General features: G+C 43.4%; 1 protein-coding gene across 1 annotated transcript in view; it reads right to left on the bottom strand.

Moving 5' to 3' along the window:
- LOC124003876 (heterogeneous nuclear ribonucleoprotein L-like) overlaps positions 1 to 5,685 on the bottom strand; it is a 60,191-nt gene extending 54,506 nt beyond the window's left edge. The window contains exon 1 of the mRNA XM_046312505.1: positions 5,332 to 5,685. Within this exon, the coding sequence (XP_046168461.1) occupies positions 5,332 to 5,544 (213 nt within the window). The 5' untranslated portion in view covers positions 5,545 to 5,685. The remainder of the gene's footprint in view (positions 1 to 5,331) is intronic.
- Between the last annotated feature and the right edge of the window lie 10,379 nt (positions 5,686 to 16,064).

The following is a 16,064-nucleotide window of genomic DNA, read 5'->3' as shown; positions in this document are numbered from 1 at the left end:
AAGTTATATTCAAAGATGTCTGCATAAAGAATGGGGTGTCAGATATGATATGACACCTTGACTTTGATCAAAATCTATTTTGGTTATTGAACTACAGTAAGTGCAGTGGATTAACACCCAGTAACAGAATGATGGTAACAGAGTGACATCATTGGTCCAGCCCTGGTCGGTACTATACAGAGATGCATGGTGGTGTTTCCTGAATAGGTACACAAAGCTAGAACAATGATATTTCCTCCTTTGCATGGTTGGGTATTATTCTACACACTAGCTATTATTATAATGAGCTCAGACCCCAAATAATACCACATTTGGTTGGTCCGAAACGGACCAAATCTGTGCCAATCATAGACGTCTATGTTTCACAAGTTTGGACATCCCAGTACAACACAGTAGAGCACAGTACAGTAAAATACAGTGGAGTTCAGTACAGTAAAATACAGTGGAGTTCAGTACAGTAAAATACAGTGGAGTTCAGTACAGTAAAATACAGTGGAGTTCAGTACAGTAAAATACAGTGGAGTTCAGTACAGTACAGTTTAGTAGACTATAAGCTAGTTTAGTACAGTAAAGTACAGTACAATACATTAAATGATACTGTACTTTACTTGTGTGCTCTACTGTGCTGTACTAAACCATTATCTACTGTACAGTAAAGTACTGTACTTTATTGCACTGACCAATACTATACTCTACTGTAGTGTATTGTGCTGTTCAAACATGAAGCAGATGTCTATGATTGGTCCAGATTTGAACTGACCATATGTTCACTACTTTTCAATGTCCATGGATGTCCGGTGTCGGTCAGTGCTCAGTGAGTGAGAGGGCTGGCTCCAATACATGGACAGAGAGGGGGCTCATGGGTAGGTGTCAGTGGTGACGGGGGAAAGATCTATACAGTTACATATTGGTATATTATTTGACGATATATCGTATAGTAACATTTTGACAATATTGCAATATCATTTTGGCGCTAGTTTGCTGTACCGGCACAAAAGCTCCAGTATTTTTCCTTCATAGCTTTTGTTCTCCATCTTCTTTTTAAACAGGAAGCCAATTTGTTTTCGGCACTTTTACTTCCATGACTGATCAAAGCTAGTTTTCTCATGGCTCTCTCTTGTCCCTCCGCAGCAGACATGTGGTGAGCAATATGTTTGGAACATCGCATCGCAATAAATCACAGTATGGAATTGCAATACATATAGAATTGTGAGAATCGCAATTACATAGCATATTGGCACCTAAGTATCATCATAATATCGTATCGTGAGGTCCCTGGTAATTCTCAGCCCTAAGTGTCAATAAGAGCTGGAAGTGGTGACATTAACTGGAGAGAGAGTAGATAGAGAGGGAGGTGGTGTCCAGACTGTTTTCAGGTTTGACCATGAGACAGAAGGAGAAAGTAAACTGTAATGGGCTGAACATAACAGTATGCCAGTGGAAGGGAGGACAGTAAGAAGGTAACCCAACTGTGGTTTGAGACTACTATACATTTTCATTGCAGCCATTTCAGTTCAGTCATTCTGTTACTGATTTGGTAACAGAATAATATGCCATAATCACATAATAAATCATAAACCAAATGTTATCCCCAAAAACACTATAACTAATTAGCAGGTCTACCTTTACGGTACTTGTTACTTCTGTGAACTTTCATTATCCTCCCTCCTCATGAGGGACAGAAATGAGAAAATATCTTAAAGATATGTGGTGTTTGGGTAACAGAATGACAAGACACAAGGCAATATTTCTTAAACTTACAGATGGCAAATCATTTTGGCAAAACTAAATATACATGATATTAGTTGGTAGGGGGACATTACTTCAGCATTATTGTGTTTTGATGTATTTCTAATACCCTTTAAGACTGTTTCTGCTGGATGTTTTCTAAGATCCATTTTCCGTCTGTTTGACCAGAAATCAAAGCCTTTGCTTATTCCTCATTTTTAAGATGGAAAATGTAGACATTTATTTATGCCTTAATTTCTCAAAAGGTATTTACTCTTAGATGTCATTTGACACCCAATTTGATGTGCTCCTGTGAACTTCTCATGTCAGTGCTAATGGGTCCTTTTACATTCAAATTCCCAAATCTAGTGAAGGAAGTAGACCAGACACTGGTAAATTAGCCTGGTCCTAGATCCGTTTATGCGATGTAGAATAAAATAGAATAACTTTTAGCAGAAATGTAAATACAAGCAAGGCACTCAAACTAATTTACAGTAAAATACTTACACATGTACAGTACATTGGAAGGGGATATGCAGAGCAAAGTTTTGAATTTAGAAAATGTACGTTTGTAGCGTTCAATCTAATGTCCACAGTTAGAATGGATATTGGAATATAGTCCCAGTCAAAGTTCTCCCAGAGCTGTGTCACCCAGATCCACACTGAAGCTAATTTCTTAGCTAAGCTACCGCAGCTTTGAAAACAGGTTTAATGCAGCCCAAAGCTGAGGCTTTAGTCACACTGGCATGAGCCACCGTTTGTAACATTCTATATTCTGTGGAAATGATTCATTCCTTGTCACAAAATGCAAACATTGCCATCTTTTGTGACCACAAAATGCCAAACGGTTACACACCGAAACCCCATGAGGGACTGTGTACCTCCCAAATGGCACCCTATTCCCTATATAGTTCAATACTTTTGACCAGGGCCCATATGTCTGTGGTCAAAAGTAGTGCACTATATAGGGAATATATTGCCATTTGGGAGATCCATCCCGGCATCAGAACAAAGCTCTGCCTCGCACCCAGATGTTTATCAGCCAGGGCCCTTGGCTTTATGAGATAGTGCCTAGCGTCGCGCCATAGTGGCATTACTACCATCCACGAGACCACGGTGTAATTCCCTCTTTGCATATGCCAATGGGATACGATTAAGAATGCAAACTGCACCTCGATCTATCTCTCCCTATCAAACACACCCACGAGGCTCATTGTTAGGCACGTAATAAAAATGTTAATGTTCTATTGAGCCCCGATAAGGCCTACCGCCGCCCACCTAGGCTCTTCTGATGTGCTTGTCAGGGTTGCGGATCACTTTCACATAGGGGACGCTATCTGGCAGCATTCCAAATGGCACCCTATTCCTCATATAGTGCACTGCTTTTGACCAGGGCCCTGACATTTGGGATGCAACGGCTGCCATTGCCCAAACTGAGGAGCTATTGTTTGCAAAGCCAAGTAGGAGATTGATATACCAATAAAAAAAGTGTAGCGAATAAAACCATATAGGAAGACTCCACTTCCCCCTTCCTCGTGCCAATAAAAAATGATAGACAATCAGTTACCAGAGGGTGATGGTGATAAGCCGATTAACAGGCAGGCTATTAAAAGAGGAGCGGGAGGTAACCGTAGCAACATGCTACTGTTGAACACATGAGAGTGTGTGATGTTATGTGTTATACCATGGTTGAAAAGTGTTTCCCCTTGATTTGACTCTTATTGAAAATCCTTTAACGGACAATCTATCAAACGGGGAACGGTGCTACCGTTGAACACAGGGGAGGTGTCAATGTCACGTATACTCCCTCTCCGGTCTCTAGGTCACCAGGCTGCTGATTATCCCGCACACCTGTCACCATCGTCTCGCGCACCAGCGCCTCATGACACTCACCTGGACTCCATCACCTCCTTGATTATCTTCCCGATATCTGTCACTCCCCTTGGTTCTTTCTTCAGGTGTTAGTGACTCGGTTTCATGTCGGTGCGTTGGTTGTGGCTATTGTTTTGTTTATTTATTAAAACACTCACTCCCTGTACTTGCTTCCCGACTCTCAGGGCGCTCGTTACAGTCAAAGCATGCCAAAGAGGAAAAGTGTTCCCTCTTGATTTAACTCTTTATTAAATTGCCAATTTGAGGCATCAGGGCGAAATACAAAAATCTATCTTATTTTATTAACTCTTATTTTACTAAGTACTAGGTTGACTAAGGACACATATTATTACAGCAACAGTTTGGGGAAGGATATCCAATATCCAAGATTGAGAATATTTGGGACAGTTTTTCAGACACAGATTAGGTCGAGTCTTGGACTAAAAAGTGCTTTCAATTGAAAATATCCATTGAGAATGTTTTTTTACTCCAGGACTAGGACAGAAATGTTTAAAATTAATGTTTCATTTATTTAGACTGTTGGGTCTTTAAGAAATGCAAGGAGGAATACACTGGATGTCTTGGCAGCCCACAAAGGTACGGACTGGTCCAAATATTGAACAAAGAGTGTGTGTTTTCGGTTGATTGGACGAGTGATAGCGCTATCTGTGGCTTCACAGGGAGCAGTAAATGTCAAATACGGCAAGATAAGCAGTGCTCAACCAGGCAGACTCCATGACCACTTTGTATTCAAATAGTTACATTTCTCTTACTGCTCTCTCTGGAGATGGACCTGATGCAGCATGTGTGATTTGGAATCATAAGCTAACCCTCCTGTATTTCTCATAAAGGATCCTAGACCACAAATCTAGAATACTTTGGGTTTTGAAGTCTATTTCAGCATGTGGATAAACATATATGTTCATAGTTTTGTATATAACCGTGTAAATACATATTTATGAGAATAATACTATGTTGTGACTGTGAATGTGAATGTACGTACTTCAGAGCATCTCTGTCATACTCTTTGGTGAAACAATGTTAGCCTTGGGTGAGAAATGGGATATGGTTCTTCACAGTGACGTTCATCCAAATGTTATAATAAATATTTTAAGCCCCAGTTCATAGCGTTTGTCTAAATTTAGTTAAGCTAAGACACCCACGGATAAATTTCTTCAGGGGGCAGTCTCTAAATCGATGGTAGCCTGCGTATTATTTGTCTCATTATTATTAAGACAAAATAGATTTCAAGCCGCCAGACTGTCGGAGACACTAATGTAAAATCAAATTACAGGGTAACGAAGTTAAATAGCGTGCTTCGTTCGGCAGAGAACTCCCAAGTCTTGTGTTCTGATAGATATGAGCTACACAGCTCCACACACTTTCTATGGACAATTTTAGGTCTTTCATTTTAATTCTGTAAGCTTTCTAAAGAAAATTGCTAGATATATTGGACACAAAACTAAATTGTCATTATTGGAAATCGGTCCTTAAATAATCAAGTAGCCTAAAGATTCTCAGAACTGCAGCTGGATCAAAGGCCCATCTGTCAATCCAAGTCAAAAAAAAACTTTATTGAAGACTGTCACTTGCCCAGAGATAGAGATCGATAGAAAACAACACTGACTTGTTTCTTTGAATATGGTCATTGATGATGCTCACTTTCTTTTTCAAAGCCAAGCATCCATCTAAGGAACATAAGACAATGGGCAATGTTATGTCTACACCCACCTTTCTTCCAGACCCATATTCTTTTGTTGACCACCGGGCCCGGTTTTCCCCGGAGGTCCCCGTAGCATCCTCCTCATCTCCTAGCAGCCCCGCGGAAGCTGTATCTGAATCCTCCCCCTCCTCCAAATCCTCTCCCTCCTCCACATCCATCGTCTTGAGACGCTTAGGCGCTCTCTCGTATTCCCCTTCCTCGTATTCCTCAATGAGAGACATTGTTGATGAATAGCAACAATTTTTTGGTATTAGATTAATTCAACACCTGAGAAGTAAATCACAAAAAGCAGTCCGGAAAGTTGCATGCACGTGGCTCTAAAACAGAATGTCGACCAAGCGAACTAGAATTCTGACAGCTGTGCGCATTGACGGTAATGCCACCCTCCAATACGCCCCCCTCTTGTGCGTGCACGTTCACTCTTTTTTTCACATTGCAGATTTTCTTCCATTGGACAACCTATGCTTCTGTTCTGAATATAGTCGTTGATTGGCTATGGTGGTTAGGCGTAAAAAAGCGAATATATGATAGAAGCTTCTGTATCGCGGAAGACGAGCCACAGTCTGTAGTCTATGTGCATACCATCAAATAGTAGAACACTAGGCCTAATTAAAAGGTAAACAATGAAGCAAATGTATCCCATGACACTTCACATTTTAGTCATTTAGCAGATGCTCTGACTTACTGGAGCAATTATAGTTACGTAACCGACCTACCCAGTTAGCTCAGGAATTTCGAACCAGCGACCTTTTTAACAGCTAGGTGACCTGCCGCCCTACTTTCACATGCAAATAGCACTTCATTTCTATAGGCAATCCATAGGCTATTGGTCAAGTACTATTCTGTTATTACTATGTACTAGTACAGTAGTATTAGACTTAGAACTACACAATGAAGAAAACAGTCTAGTTGTTTCAACTAATTATTAAGTAACTGGATCCACGTGTTAGGCCTACCTGAACTTAAAAAAAGATTTGGAGCAAACTGAGCTCCCAAATGTATTTGGGCATCTTACCTAAAAAGGCTGTGGAACCAGCAGGGTTGGAATAATGCAGGGGATTACTGGGGCTGAAGCCCCTGGGCCCAGGCCAGTGGGGGGCCCAAGAGGTAACACTTTTGTATTTAAGTAAACAAATATATATATATATATATATATATATATATATATATATATATATATATATATATATATATATATATATATATATAGTACCAGTCAAAAGTTTGGACACAGCAATCATTCCAGGATTTTTCTTTATTTTTACTATTTTCTATAATTGTGAGGACACCAAACAATGAAATAACACATATTTACATTTGCATTTAAGTCATTTAGCAGACGCTCTTATCCAGTGTAGTAAGTGTTAAACAAATCAAAATATAAAAGTAAAAAAAGTAGCCACCCTTTGTCTTGATGACAGCTTTGCACACGCTTGGCATTCTCTCAACTAGCTTCATGAGGTAGTCACCTGGAATGCATTTACATTTAAGCCATTTAGCAGACGCTCTTATCCAGAGCGACTTACAAATTGGTGCATTCACCTTATGACATCCAGTGGAACAGTCACTTTACAATAGTGCATCTAAATCTTAAAGGGGGGTGAGAAGGATTACTTTATCCTATCCTAGGTATTCCTTAAAGAGGTGGGGTTTCAGGTGTCTCCGGAAGGTGGTGATTGACTCCGTTGTCCTGGCGTCGTGAGGTTGTTCCACCATTGGGGGGCCAGTGCAGCGAACAGTTTTGACTGGGCTGAGCGGGAACTGTAATTCCTCAGTGGTAGGGAGGCGAGCAGGCCAGAGGTGGATGAACGCAGTGCCCTTGTTTGGGTGTAGGGCCTGATCAGAGCCTGGAGGTACTGAGGTGCCGTTCCCCTCACAGCTCCGTAGGCAAGCACCATGGTCTTGTAGCGGATGCGAGCTTCAACTGGAAGCCAGTGGAGAGAGCGGAGGAGCGGGGTGACGTGAGAGAACTTGGGAAGGTTGAACACCAGACGGGCTGCGGCGTTAATATATATAATATATATATGCCATTTAGCAGATGCTTTTATCCAAAGCGACTTACAGTCATGTGTGCATACATTCTACGTATGGGTGGTCCTGGGGATCGAACCCACTACCCTTGCGTTACAAGCGCCATGCTCTACCAACTGAGCTACAGAAGGACCATCCGTTCTGGATGAGTTGTAGGGGTTTAATGGCACAGGCAGGGAGCCCAGCCAACAGTGAGTTGCAGTAATCCAGACGGGAGATGACAAGTGCCTGGATTAGGACCTGCGCCGCTTCCTGTGTGAGGCAGGGTCGTACTCTGCGGATGTTGTAGAGCATGAACCTACAGGAACGGGCCACCGCCTTGATGTTAGTTGAGAACGACAGGGTGTTGTCCAGGATCACGCCAAGGTTCTTAGCGCTCTGGGAGGAGGACCGTGATGGCGAGATCATGGAACGGGCAGTCCTTCCCCGGGAGGAAGAGCAGCTCCGTCTTGCCGAGGTTCAGCTTGAGGTGGTGATCCGTCATCCACACTGATATGTCTGCCAGACATGCAGAGATGCGATTCGCCACCTGGTCATCAGAAGGGGGAAAGGAGAAGATTAATTGTGTTTCGTCTGCCTAGCAATGATAGGAGAGACCATGTGAGGTTATGACAGAGCAAAGTGACTTGGTGTATAGCGAGAATAGGAGAGGGCCTAGAACAGAGCCCTGGGGGACACCAGTGGTGAGAGCGCGTGGTGAGGAGACAGATTCTCGCCACACCACCTGGTAGGAGCGACCTGTCAGGTAGGACGCAATCCAAGCGTGGGCCGCGCCGGAGATGCCCAACTCGGAGAGGGTGGAGAGGAGGATCTGATGGTTCACAGTATCGAAGGCAGCCGATAGGTCTAGAAGGATGAGAGCAGAGGAGAGAGAGTTAGCTTTAGCGGTGCGGAGCGCCTCCGTGATACAGAGAAGAGCAGTCTCAGTTGAATGACTAGTCTTGAAACCTGACTGATTTGGATCAAGAAGGTCATTCAGAGAGAGATAGCGGGAGAGCTGGCCAAGGACGGCACGTTCAAGAGTTTTGGAGAGAAAAGAAAGAAGGGATACTGGTCTGTAGTTGTTGACATCGGAGGGATCGAGTGTAGGTTTTTTCAGAAGGGGTGCAACTCTCGCTCTCTGGAAGACGGAAGGGACGTAGCCAGCGGTCAGGGATAAGTTGATGAGCGAGGTGATGTAAGGGAGAAGGTCTCCGGAAATGGTCTGGAGAAGAGAGGAGGGGATAGGGTCAAGCGGGCAGGTTGTTGGGGGGCCGGATGTCGTCGACCTTCTTTTCAAAATGGTTGACAAAGTCATCTGCAGAGAGGGAGGAGGGGGGGGAGAGGGAGGAGGATTCAGGAGGGAGGGGAAGGTGGCAAAGAGCTTCCTAGGGTTAGAGGCAGAAGCTTGGAATTTTGAATGGTAGAAAGAGGCTTTAGCAGCAGAGACAGAAGAGGAAAATGTAGAGAGGAGGGAGCGAAAGGATGCCAGGTCCGCAGGGAGGCGAGTTTTCCTCCATTTCCGCTCGGCTGCCCGGAGCCCTGTTCTGTGAGCTCGCAATGAGTCGTCGAGCCACGGAGCGGGAGGGGAGGACCGAGCCGGCCTGGAGGATAGGGGGCATAGAGAGTCAAAGGATGCAGAAAGGGAGGAGAGGAGGGTTGAGGAGGCAGAATCAGGAGATAGGTTGGAGAAGGTTTGAGCAGAGGGAAGAGATGTTAGGATGGAAGAGGAAAGAGTAGCGGGGGAGAGAGAGCGAAGGTTGGGACGGCGCGATACCATCCGAGTAGGGGCAGTGTGGGAAGTGTTGGATGAGAGCGAGAAGGAAAAGGATACAAGGTAGTGGTCGGAGACTTGGAGGGGAGTTGCAATGAGGTTAGTGGAAGAACAGCATCTAGTAAAGATGAGGTCAAGCGTATTGCCTGCCTTGTGAGTAGGGGGGGAAGGTGAGAGGGTGAGGTCAAAAGAGGAGAGGAGTGGAAAGAAGGAGGCAGAGAGGAATGAGTCAAAGGTAGACGTGGGGAGGTTAAAGTCGCCCAGAACTGTGAGAGGTGAGCCGTCCTCAGGAAAGGAGCTTATCAAGGCATCAAGCTCATTGATGAACTCTCCGAGGGAACCTGGAGGGCGATAAATGATAAGGATGTTAAGCTTGAAAGGGCTGGTAACTGTGACAGCATGGAATTCAAAGGAGGCGATAGACAGATGGGTAAGGGGAGAAAGAGAGAATGACCACTTGGGATAGATGAGGATCCCGGTGCCACCACCCCGCTGACCAGAAGCTCTCGGGGTGTGCGAGAACACGTGGGCGGACGAAGAGAGAGCAGTAGGAGTGGCAGTGTTATCTGTGGTGATCCATGTTTCCGTCAGTGCCAAGAAGTCGAGGGACTGGAGGGAGCCATAGGCTGAGATGAACTCTGCCTTGTTGGCCGCAGATCGGCAGTTCCAGAGGCTACCGGAGACCTGGAACTCCACGTGGGTCGTGCACGCTGGGACCACCAGATTAGGGTGGCCGCGGCCACGCGGCGTGGAGCGTTTGTATGGTCTGTGCAGAGAGGAGAGAACAGGGATAGACAGACACATAGTTGACAGGCTACAGAAGAGGCTACGCTAATGCAAAGGAGATTGGAATGACAAGTGGACTACACGTCTCGAATGTTCAGAAAGTTAGGCATTTCAATTAACAGGTGTATCTTGTTAAAAGTTCAGTTGTGGAATTTCTTTCCTTCTTAACCCTTTCATGCATGAGTTCCAAATATCTCTAACATCGTTCCAGCGTGAGTTTTTTAATCCACGTGATGTTAGAACGTTCCCTCCATTCCAGAATGTGATTGTTACGCAGCAGTACATTTAATCCGCACTGCCCTCAAACCAAGGAATTTAGACAGCTTTTATTTCAACTTCAATTTCAAATGATTTTCTAACAAGTTTTTATTTTCTAAGAACAGTTTGAATTGGTGTGTGTTTTCCACCTCCTCATTCATTTACATAAAAATAGTCATTTTTACTTTTGCGGACAACTTCTTTTTTTGGGACATTTCTGACCCCGACAAAATTCCCCAAACACTTCCCAATTGTTTGTGCAGTTCAAGTCTGCAGACATTTGCGCTTCATCCGTCAGAACAGGATCTGCACACGTGTTCACATTTCCACCTGTTGCCCGCATCGCAGTCATTGTTGTTCTAGTTACTAATAATAACTTTGGAAATGTGTGCGTTTCTATCAAAGTAAGTGCTTTATCACGTTGTAATAGTTTCTGTATGTGTGGAGCATAATCTATTTGTGTATATTCCGTATAACCGCAGACACGTGGCTGTGATTGGGAGTCTCATAGGGCGGCGCACAATTAGCCCAGTGTTGTCCGAGTTTGGCCGGTGTTAGGCCATCATTGTAAAAATAATTTGTTGTTAAATGTCTTGCCTAGTGAAATAAATAAAAAATATGAGCATGGTTTGTTTATTTGGTATATTCAGCATAGCTCTGTTCTGCCCTGCCTTGCCCCCTTGTGGAGCTCAAAAGGTAGTTTCTTATTGTCATAACTCAAATTTGTGATTTTGTCAATGCAATATACTATTTTTTATAGCAGTGTTTATTATGTTACTTCTTTGTAATATTGTTTTATTGCTATATCCTTATATTGTATTCTATTGAATAATTCCTCATTATTCTGTACTTTCAGAAACCACAAACAGTCTCATAACTGGAGCTGGAGCTGGACATCTTTGGAGCTGAAGATTGAGGCCAGCTTTAGAATGCTAGCGTACACTCCTTAACAGTTTTACTGGATGGAAACACAGCAAGAAAACACACAGGCCAATATGAAATAGTTGTCTATTTTATTGCAGTATTCATGGTTGGTTCAACAACAACTTGTTTTACTAGAGGGAAGAAAACTGAATATGCATAACCCATATTTAATATTCATGCAGTGACTGAACATCAACTGCATTTCCACCCCCCTCCCCCTCTAAAGACATTGTATCATGGCAGGTCACCTGTCAAGTCAGTCAGTCACTTATTGCTGCAGATGTGCTCAATAGTGCTTGAGCATATGATACTGATCAAAGCATGGTGAAATACATAGAGGTGTATGACAAGCTAAACACATGTATTTTGTCAACTTCCTCTGCTTACTTCCCCTGGTGCCAGACAGGCAGACTTTGCAGTGCCTCCGTGTGACTACCTTGAGCAGTAGTTTGAGGGACTTTGCAGGGAAAATGCCATGCAGTGAGGCGTAGGGTATTGTCCGCAACAGGGCGACCCCCAGTGGATCGGCGCCGAGGGGTGTGGTGCTCCTCCAGCAGCTCTCTCATGAGGTTCTCTCTATACTTTTGGTAGGTGATTACTTTACCTATGAGGGAGTGGGGAGGATGAGGAAAGGGAGAGGATGATGAGGCAGTTGGTAGGTGGGTGAGATATTGTCACTATAATTGCATAATGTATTTGTATGTGAACTGTACATCCAATTACCAAAAATACCTTGGTCAGTAATCATCTCACCTGTTAGTTGGCGGTGAACTATGCTGCCGTTGAGGGCAGCAGTGTCGATCAGATGGAAAAATATCTTCTTATACCACTTGGTCGATTTCCGAGTGCATTCCACAAAGCATTCCACAATGTCCGCCTCATCCACGGCCCCCATTTTAAGGTTATAATCAAGCACACAGTCTGGTTTGATTTCTCTCTCTCCCGTCAAGTGGTCCACCTTCCCTGTGGCCGACATGGTTGCTGTATGGACAGTGGAGAGGACATGGACGTCTCGCTTGTCATGCCACTTTACTGCCAGCTGTTGACCGTTCTCCTGGAATTCCACCTCTCTCTGCATCTTCCTGCATCCGAATGCCGACATCCCCTTCCTGTTCCAACTTACCGTGCCACAGGCACCTGTGCTGATGGAGAGCAGATGCTGGAAGAGTGTGGGACTGCTGTAACAATTGTCCATGTACAAAGTGTGTCCCTTGCCGAGATGAGGAGCCAGCATGGTCATCACCAAACCCCAAGCCCCTGCTAATGTTAGATGTCAGCGGTGGACCCTTTGTAAACTATAATGGCAAATCCTGTCTTTACGTCACACATGACAAAGAACTTGACCCCAAACCTGTGCCTTTTGGAGGGAATATATTGACGGAACGCCAGCCTACCTTTCCATAACATCGGGAACTCATCAATGCATAGGTCCTTGTATGGCACAAAGACCCAACCAAATGCTGATGTCAGGCTGATAAGAACATTTCTTATTTTGTATAATGGGTCACTAAGGATGGCAGTAGCATTGTTGACGAAATGCAGGCATCATCGCAGCAGAACTAGGAAGTGGTCTTGGGAAAAGAGGGTGGCAAAGAAGGAAGTTGCAAACATAGGATCTGTGCTCCAGTATTCTCTTAGGGAGTTCATCTTTACTACCCTCATGAGGACTGTCACCAAATCAAATCAAAGTTTATTTGAGTCCAACAGGTGTAGACCTTACAGTGAAATGCTTACTTACAGGCTCTAACCAATAGTGCAAAAAATGTATTAGGTGAACAATAAGTAGGTAAAGAAATAAGACAACAGTAAAAAGACTATAAAAAGGCTATATACAGTAGCGAGGCTATAACAGTAGCAAGGTTACATACAGACACTGGTTAGTCGGGCTGATTGAGGTAGTATGTACATGTAGATATGGTTAAAGTGACTATGCTTGGGGAGCACGTGATGCCGCTGAGCAGACGTTGACAAACCGAGCTCTTCAAAGTTATTCTATTTTTACCTAAATAACAACGTTGAAACAATATTCTAACATTGGCTGATAAATTGTCAAGTACTTACCTTCCCAAAGAGCCATGGACCTCCGACCGAGAGGCAAGAAGGACGACCAAAACGTCATTGATTCCCAAGATAACGATAACGCTACAGCTAGCAAGATTAGCATTAGCCCTCATAACTCAGACGACAGTTCCAGACTGTTGCTCTCAGCAGCCTCTTGCGAGCCTGCCGACATGCTGGCTACTCTCCTCCGGGAAATTCAGGATGGTAACAGAGTTCTTTCTCTGAAAATTTATAAGAAATCGGCTGAACTCCATTCTTCCATTGACGACCTGAAATCCTCCATGAATGATCTCCTTTTGAGAACGACTGAGGCAGAGTTGCGCATTAGCACAGTTGAAGATATCATCGCTAGACACGACCAGGTCTTGATACAACTGCAAAAGGACAATGCCTACCTCAAAAACAAGGTAGATCAGATGGAGAACCAGAGTAGACGTAGTAATATCCGTGTGGTGGGATTGAAAGAGGACAGCGAGGGCCGTGACCCGGTCCGTTCCTTCACTCAATGGATCCCGGAGGTCCTCCCGGTCACTATATTTGATTTGTACATTTTCAACTAACCGTATCTTCCCGGGGTGAGTTCTATTACATTTACAGGAGAGTATATTTTGGTTTAGGCCATATCTACTGGGCGAAGCAATAAGTGGGTTTAGGCCCACTGCTTTCCCCCTCATTTATGTTAATCTTTCGTAAAGAGACTCAAGCAGCCCTTACCGTGGGCAGTAAATATTCAGCCATAAATATCTATTCACAACGTTTGTTTTCAATTTAGAGAGCTCGCAGGTTTTAGTTTACGCCAAGGTTTAGCTAGTAAGAGCAAAATGGAAAGCGAGCAGCAACGTATCTCTACAAGTGTATTCATGTTTGATTGTTGGGATTGTTGTTTTAGTCTGACAATCGGGGTGGGTGGGATTTTTATTTTATTTTTCTTCCTTTTTTCTATGTTTATTGTTTCCTTCCTAAAGAGACACACAGGTCACTTTTGTACTCAAACAAAGTTGAAACATTTCCTAATTATCTGCATATGATAGATTTCTATTCAGTTACATATTTGAAACCCAACCTATGCTTAATCCACTAAAATATGTCACATTCAACGTAAAAGGTCTTAACACCTTAAGAAATTAAAGGCTGACATTGTGTTTTTACAAGAAAAACATCTTACAGCCAGTGAACACAAGAAATTGAAAAGGGAATGGGTAGGACAAGTTTTTCCATCCTCCTTTAACTCCAAAACAAGAGGAACTGCAATTTTGATAAGTAGACACATCCCTTTCTGCGTCAACAACACCATCTCTGATCCCTCTGGCAGGTTTGTTTTGGTGCAGGGGCATATGTTTTCAGAGTCTTGGACCCTATTGAATATTTATGCTCCTAACTTCGATGACCATATGTTTATTCAGAATGTCTTCCTTCAGGTTGCTCAAGCACCACCAGAATGGCTACTGGTTGGAGGAGATTTTAATTTTTGCTTAGATACAGTTCTTGATAGGGCTTCTGATAAACCCTCACTTCTTACCAAAGCCGGCAAGCTCACCATGTCATTCATGAAATATCTCGATTTACTAGACATCTGGAGACAGTTGCACCCACAGCATAGGGACTACTCTTTTTATTCACACCCACACAAGACACACACATGCATAGATAACTTTTTACTTTCGACACAACTGTTTCATAGAGTGTTAGATGTCGAGTATCTCCCCAGATTGCTTAGTGATCATTCTCCTCTGGTATTATCAATCTCCATTCCTACCAAGGTAAATGGAGCATATAGATGGAGACTAAATTCTACACTCCTAAAACAACCTGAATTTTGTGCATTCATCAAAGAGCAGATCAATATTTTTACTTTGACAAACAAACCCTCTGCTCCTGACAGCATCATTCTTTGGGACACATTGAAGGCCTATCTGAGGGGACAGATTATTTCCTATACTAAAGGGCTGAAGAAAAAACTGAGTGCCCTTGAATCTGAAATCTCCGAGCTAGAGAACCTACCAAAGAGGCCCGACTAAAGATCTATACAGACTTTTGGTAAATAAAAAACTTAAAAATAATAGGACAAGAGGAAAGTCAGAGGACAATTAATGCCATAGAAACTCTTACTAATGAGATCTTTCGACCCTACTGAAATTAATATTACTTTTAAGAAATACTATGAAGACACTTCCCAATCAAGCGATGATCTATCAGAGATCGACTCCTTTCTTTCCTCTCTCAACCTCCCATGCTTGTCAGGGGAAGACAGCGCGTGCCTGAGTGAACACTTCTCAGTTTCTGAATTGTTGGAGGCCATTAAATCCTTACCTTCTAATAAATCTCCTGGGGAGGATGGCTTCCCTCCAGAGTTCTATAAAGAATTTAGGGAGCTGTTGGTCCCCTACCTTATGGAGGTACTTAAAAAAGCCAGAGAGGACAACTGCTTTCCAGAGTCCTTCTCTCAAGCAGTGATTACTGTAATCCACAAGAAAGGGAAAAACCCGCTAAAGTGCGCCTCCTATAGACCAATCTCTCTCCTTAACACAGATTGTAAACTGGTCACCAAGATGCTATCTAAGAGACTGGAGTCATGTCTTCCCCTGTTGGTCAACCCAGATCAGACTGACTTCATAATTAATAGATTGTCCTCCGATAATCTCAGAAGGTTCTTTGATATAATTCACCTTGCTAACAAAAACAAAATACCTAGTGTCGCAGTCTCTCTCGCCGCTGAAAAGACCTTTGATAGGGTTGAATGGCCATACCTTTTTTGCGTCTTGGAAAAGTTCGGTTTAGGTACCGTGTTTGTAAATTTGATAAAATCACTCTACAAATCTCCTAAAGCTAGGATTGCTACCAATGGGATTACTTCCTCCTCTTTCCCTCTTTATAGGGGAACAGACAAGGTTGCCCAATTATCCCCCACCTCTTTTCCCTTGCCATCAA

This window comes from Oncorhynchus gorbuscha, linkage group LG18 (assembly GCF_021184085.1).
Source record: "Oncorhynchus gorbuscha isolate QuinsamMale2020 ecotype Even-year linkage group LG18, OgorEven_v1.0, whole genome shotgun sequence".
Classification (NCBI taxonomy): domain Eukaryota; kingdom Metazoa; phylum Chordata; class Actinopteri; order Salmoniformes; family Salmonidae; genus Oncorhynchus; species Oncorhynchus gorbuscha.
The sequence above is the reverse complement of the archived record's forward strand: the minus strand, read 5'-3'. Positions and strand labels throughout refer to the sequence as shown.